This window comes from Echinops telfairi, unplaced genomic scaffold (genome assembly GCF_000313985.2).
Source record: "Echinops telfairi isolate 266 unplaced genomic scaffold, ASM31398v2 ScPeMD7_7417;HRSCAF=8455, whole genome shotgun sequence".
NCBI classification, from domain to species: Eukaryota; Metazoa; Chordata; class Mammalia; order Afrosoricida; family Tenrecidae; genus Echinops; species Echinops telfairi.
In genome coordinates, this window is record NW_022111317.1 from 750,256 (window position 1) to 755,419 (window position 5,164).

Genomic DNA, 5,164 nt, shown 5'->3' on the forward strand with positions numbered 1-5,164 from the left:
GTCCTGCCCCACGGGGCTGCTAAAAGTCAGAATGGACTCGGTGCAGTGAGTTGGCTTCGTTTGTTTTCCCTTCATGTCGCAGGTGAAACGTTGGGCTCCCAAATGCAAAGTTGTGGGTTCAAACCCACTAGCCACTCCATGGAGAGGAAGATCAAGCTGCCCACTCCTGTAAAGAGCCACAGCCTTAGAAACCCTCCAGAGAGGAGCTTGGAGTCAGATGTGACCGCATAGCAGTGGGTGTGGTTTGTTGGTTTTCTGTGTGGCTTGGGGTGCTGGTGGTGCATGTCGGGTGCAGGTGACCACATGTATGTATGACAGAGCAGACAGCCCAGTCACCTCGGCCTGATGAGGTTCCCCAACAGCCTAACCAACACACGTGCTTCCCTATGTCACCCTTTCCTTCATTCCTCCTCTCAACCTCGGCCAGCAAACGGTCCCAAGCGAGGCTCCGTTCCGTGTCAGAGCTTGCTCTGCTCTGCCCCTGGGCTCTCAACGCTCACCCAGTCTTACTCCCCTTGCAGCTGGCCCCAGGGTGTTCTAAGCCCGAGGCTCCGTGCACTGTCACCCAGCTTTAGAAAGGTGTCCTTGTTGTCGGGGGCGGTTGAATCAGCCTCTGGCTCATGGCAGCAACCCCAGGTAGAATCATGGGTCCTGCCCCATCCCCTTGGGTCATTGTTGCTGCTGTGGCTGTCGGCTGCCGTCAAGTGAGCTCTGATGCATCGCGACCGCACACCCCAGCACAAAGCGCAGCACGGCTCTGCGCTGTCCTCACCATCGTTCCTCTGCCTCCGCTCACTGTTGCAGCCATGGTGTCGGTCCGTCTCCTTGGGGGCTCCCTCTCTATCACCCCCCTCCACTGTACCAAGCACGATGTCTTTCTCCAGGGACTACTCTCTTGGTAACGTGTCCAACGTACATAAGAAGAAGTCTTGCCATCTTTGCCTCTCAGCAGCGCTCTGGCCGTCTTTCGCCCAAAACATATTTCTCTGTTCTTTGAGCAGCCCACGGTACTTATCCAGAGCCACAGTTCACATGCACCAATTCTTCTTTGGCCTTCCTTAGGCAACGTCCATCTTTCACGTGCATACGATGCAATGGAGAATACCATGGCTTGGTGCATCTTAGTCCTCGAATTAACATTCTTGCTTTTCAGTACTCTGAAGAGGTCTTGTGAAACAAATAGACCTAATGCGACACATCGTTGGATCTCTTGGCTGCTGCTTCTAAAAGCATTGATCATGAATTCAAGCAGGGGGAGAGCCTTGGCAGCTTCAGTCTTTGCCTTATTTCTCACACTGTCACCTACAGGTCGGGTCGTGAGGGTGTGGGTCTCTTTTACAGTGAGTCATCATCCACACGGAAGGCGGCCGTCCATCTTGTCCATCAGCAAGGGCTTCAAGTCCTCCTCCCTTTCAGCAGTCAAGGTCGTGTCATCTGTATATTGCCAGTTGTGAGGAAACGTCCTTCCTCCATTCCTGACGCCACATTCTTCTTCTTATAAGCCAGCTCCGCTGACGATTTTCTCCGCGTACAGATGCTGGAGCAAGTGTGGTGGCAGGGCACAGCACCGACACACAGCACCTTTCCTGATTTTAAAGCACGCAGTGCTCCCTTGTTCTGCGTTCACAACTGCCTCTGGGTCCGTGGACAAGTTTCTCATAAGCACAGTGAAGTTGTTCCGGAATTCCCATTTCTTCTCAGGGTGATCCACATTTTATGATGGTCCACACAGTCTAATGCCTTTGAATGGTTACTAAAACAGAAGTAAACATCTTTCTGGTATTTTCTGCTGACAGACAAGATCCATCTGACATCAGCAATGGTATCTCTTGTTCTACGTCCTCTTCTGGATCTGGCCTGAACCTCTGGCAGCTCCCTGTGGATGCATTGCTACAACCGTTGTTGGATGATCTCCCGGAGAATTTAACTTGCCTGTGACCTCAATGATAATGTTTCATAGTTTGGGCCTTCTGCTGGGTCCTTGTTGTCTGGAATCTCTTCTAGTGAGTTGGACAGGTAGCTCTCTGCTAACTTCCCTGACATCGATGAGTGAGGGCTTCCAGGGCTTCCTCAGCTTGTTGAAACATTTCAAGTGCTTTTCCAACCATTCCAGGAGCCTTGTTTGTGGCTGATGCTTTCAGTGCGGCTTGAACTTCCTCCTTCAGCACCACTGGTTCTTGCTCAGACGCTGCCTCCTGAGATGGTGCAATGTCGACTAGTTCTTTTTGGTCCGGTGTCTCCATGTATCCTTTCTAGCTTCTTTTGATGCTGCCTGTATCATTCGATATTCACCCCGCCCCCCCCCCCCATAAAATGCTTCAAGATTGCAACTTGAGGCTTGAATGTTTTCCTGAGGGTTTTTTTTTCAGTTCAAGATAAGCTGCTTCAGAGATGCTGAGCATCTTCTTCCACCTTGGTTTTCTAATTCTGGGTCTTTGCATATTTCATCCCAACTCTGTCTCATGCGTTGCCCTTGGAAATGTTCTGTTCAGCTCTTTGATTTCCTCCTTTCGTCCATGTGCGTTGTTGCTGTACGATTAAGAGCAAGTTTCAGAGCTTCTTCTGACATCCACTCCGATCCTTCCTCTCGTTCCTGTCTTTGAAATGACCGTTTGCCTTTGTTGTCTTCACGAGTGATGGTCTTGTCCTCTCATAGCCCATCAGGACTTCTGTGCATCCCGTCTGTCCTAGAGAGCTCCTCTAAATTCAAGTGGGAGAGACGCAAGGTCGTCTTTGGCTCTAGAGCACTGGTTTCAGTTTCCTTCGGGTCAGAGGAGTTCAGGCTGGTTGATCCACAGCGCGTTCCTTGGACGATCTGGAACCAGATGGGCAGGCCTTCCTGTATGGTGGTCAAATCTTGTTCATGCTTGTCAGGGTGGGGGGAGGGGGCACGCAATGACACAAACCATAGGTGGACACCGAGCTTCTGTTCAGGGTGATGGAGAAACTCAGGGGCGACTAGTTGGTGAGGGTTGGGTCACATTGAGGTGCCCTGTTAATGTCACCGACTGCATGTGTGAGATCGTAGGAGTGGCAGATGTCTGGTTACCTGCGTCTTCACCACAATAAAACTATAAATGGAAAGATAATAATAAACTACATGTGTTAGTCTGGGTAGACTAGGGAAACAAATCCACAGAAACTCATATGTGTAAGAGACAGTTTTATACATTCAGAAAGCATCCCAACCCAGTGCTGTCCAAGCCTAGAAGTCCAGCATTAGCCCATCTGTCCAACATCAATCTACAAAGTCCTCCTCCATCTCACAAAACACATGCAATGACACCAATTGCAGGAGGAAAGCCGAATCAGTGAGCGTGTAAGCATCTCAGTGCTGGCAGGGCTCTCCACACAGCTGCTCCAGCACCCAGGGCTGCATTGGGGTAAGTCCATTCGGCTTCTCCTCAGGGATGTCTTGCAGGAAGTTTGCCTTGCCAGCTGAAGCAGGGAACTGTCTAAGGCAGTTGTACCTTGGTGTGACCATCAGAAAGCAAGAGACCTGAGAACTAGAAAGGTGAGGCTCTCCATCCTTCAGTGAATCCCACATGTGCTTATTGGCCAGGTTGGCACAATAAACCTTAACCGTCTCACTATACCTGCAAGGGGCAAGAGTAACTGTTGGTGAAGATCTTTCAGGGACTTGTTTGTTTGGGTCCCTTGTCTTCATTCTGGTCTCTCCCTCTCCTCTCCTCTCCCCTTTCTTCTGCCCACTCCCCTCTCTCTGCTTCACCACCCCATCCAGGTGTCCACCTGCCCCTACACCGTATACGCCTCATGGATTGGGGGCTCCATCCTCTGCTCGCTCTCCATGTTCAAGGACATGTGGGTCACCCAGGAAGAGTACAGGGACATTGGTTTGTCCAGCATCAGTAGAAGGAGCTTGTGAGTGGGGGGTTTTGAGGAGCCTTCGTGGGACCCATCACATCCACACCAACGACAGGCTCAGCCTGTCTTTTCTGGAGCCCACCCATCCCCCGACCCACTGATGACATCTGAGGCTCAGCGGCGGCCCCCTCTGCTTCCTCCCCTGTGCCACCGACATCAGCCGCAGGCTCAGCCTCGCCCAGCTGAACTGACCAGAACTCAGAACCAACCCCACAGGCTGTAATAAACAGTTTCGTGAAGGATCAGCCCTGCCCCTCGCTGGGTTAGGCTTGGGGAAGTGTGACCGGGTGAGGGGTGGCACAGTGGGAGGAGGGACGCATGGGTACTCTCTAGAACAGTGATTCTCAACCTCCCTCACGCCGCGACCCTTTCTTACAGTTCCTCACGTGGTGGTGATGCCCAGCCATGAAATCATTTTTGTGGCTACTTCATCACTGCCATTTTGCTACTGTGAGGAATCATCAGGTAAATATCTGATATGCAGGATGTGTGTTCATGGTTATAAATTGAACATAATTAAACATAATTAAAGCATAGTGATGAATCACAAAACAATATGTAATCATATATTGTGAATTCTTTATATGTTTTCCGATGGTCTTAGGCGACTCCTGTGAAAGGGTCGTTCGACCCCCAAAAGGGTTGTGACCCGCAGGTTGAGAACCGCTGCTCTGGGTGAAGGTGAAACAGGTGGGCATCCTAGGAGCCCTGGGTTCACAACGGCTAACCCCTGGGTCGTTAACCAAAAGATCAGAGGTCGAACCCATTGAAGGTCCTTGGGGGCAGGGCAGGCCAGCTGCTCCCCAAGAGTATGGGCTAGGAAGCCCTGGGGGTGGGCTGGGGTGCAGGCCTCCTCTGTCCCTGGGGTTGGGGGCGTCGTTAAGTGACACAAGCAGATGGCGTGTAACAAGCAGACTTTTACGAGGCGGCTGCCAAAAGCTCACGGAAAGGCTCATGACCAGCTCAGGAAATCTCCCCACAGACCCTGTGAAGCCCCTTTGCCATTTTTCCACGATGCTGGGGTGGGGGTGGGGGTGCTGGCCCGAGGGGAAGGGGCGCTGTCCATGACTGCCCTGTAGGAGGGGCTTGTCCCCCCCTCCAGCGTTCTCCTTGCGCCCCTGGAGGCCGCCACTCGGCGTCCATCTCGGTCCTCGGTGCTTCTTCCTCTTTGTGTCCAACCTGCTCCTTTATCTCTAAAACGGCATCGGGTTGGGGGACACACCCACACTGAGACGGCCTCTGGGACCCCAGTCCACGGGAGATGACCTCCGCAGGCGGG

The 5,164-nt window shown here is 52.2% G+C and overlaps 1 protein-coding gene across 1 annotated transcript in view; it reads left to right on the forward strand.

The window, feature by feature from the left end:
* Positions 1-3,886, forward strand: part of LOC105979596 (actin-like) — a 29,703-nt gene extending 25,817 nt beyond the window's left edge. The window contains exon 8 of the mRNA XM_013007468.1: positions 3,743-3,886. Within this exon, the coding sequence (XP_012862922.1) occupies positions 3,743-3,886 (144 nt within the window). The remainder of the gene's footprint in view (positions 1-3,742) is intronic.
* Positions 3,887-5,164: the final 1,278 nt, after the last annotated feature.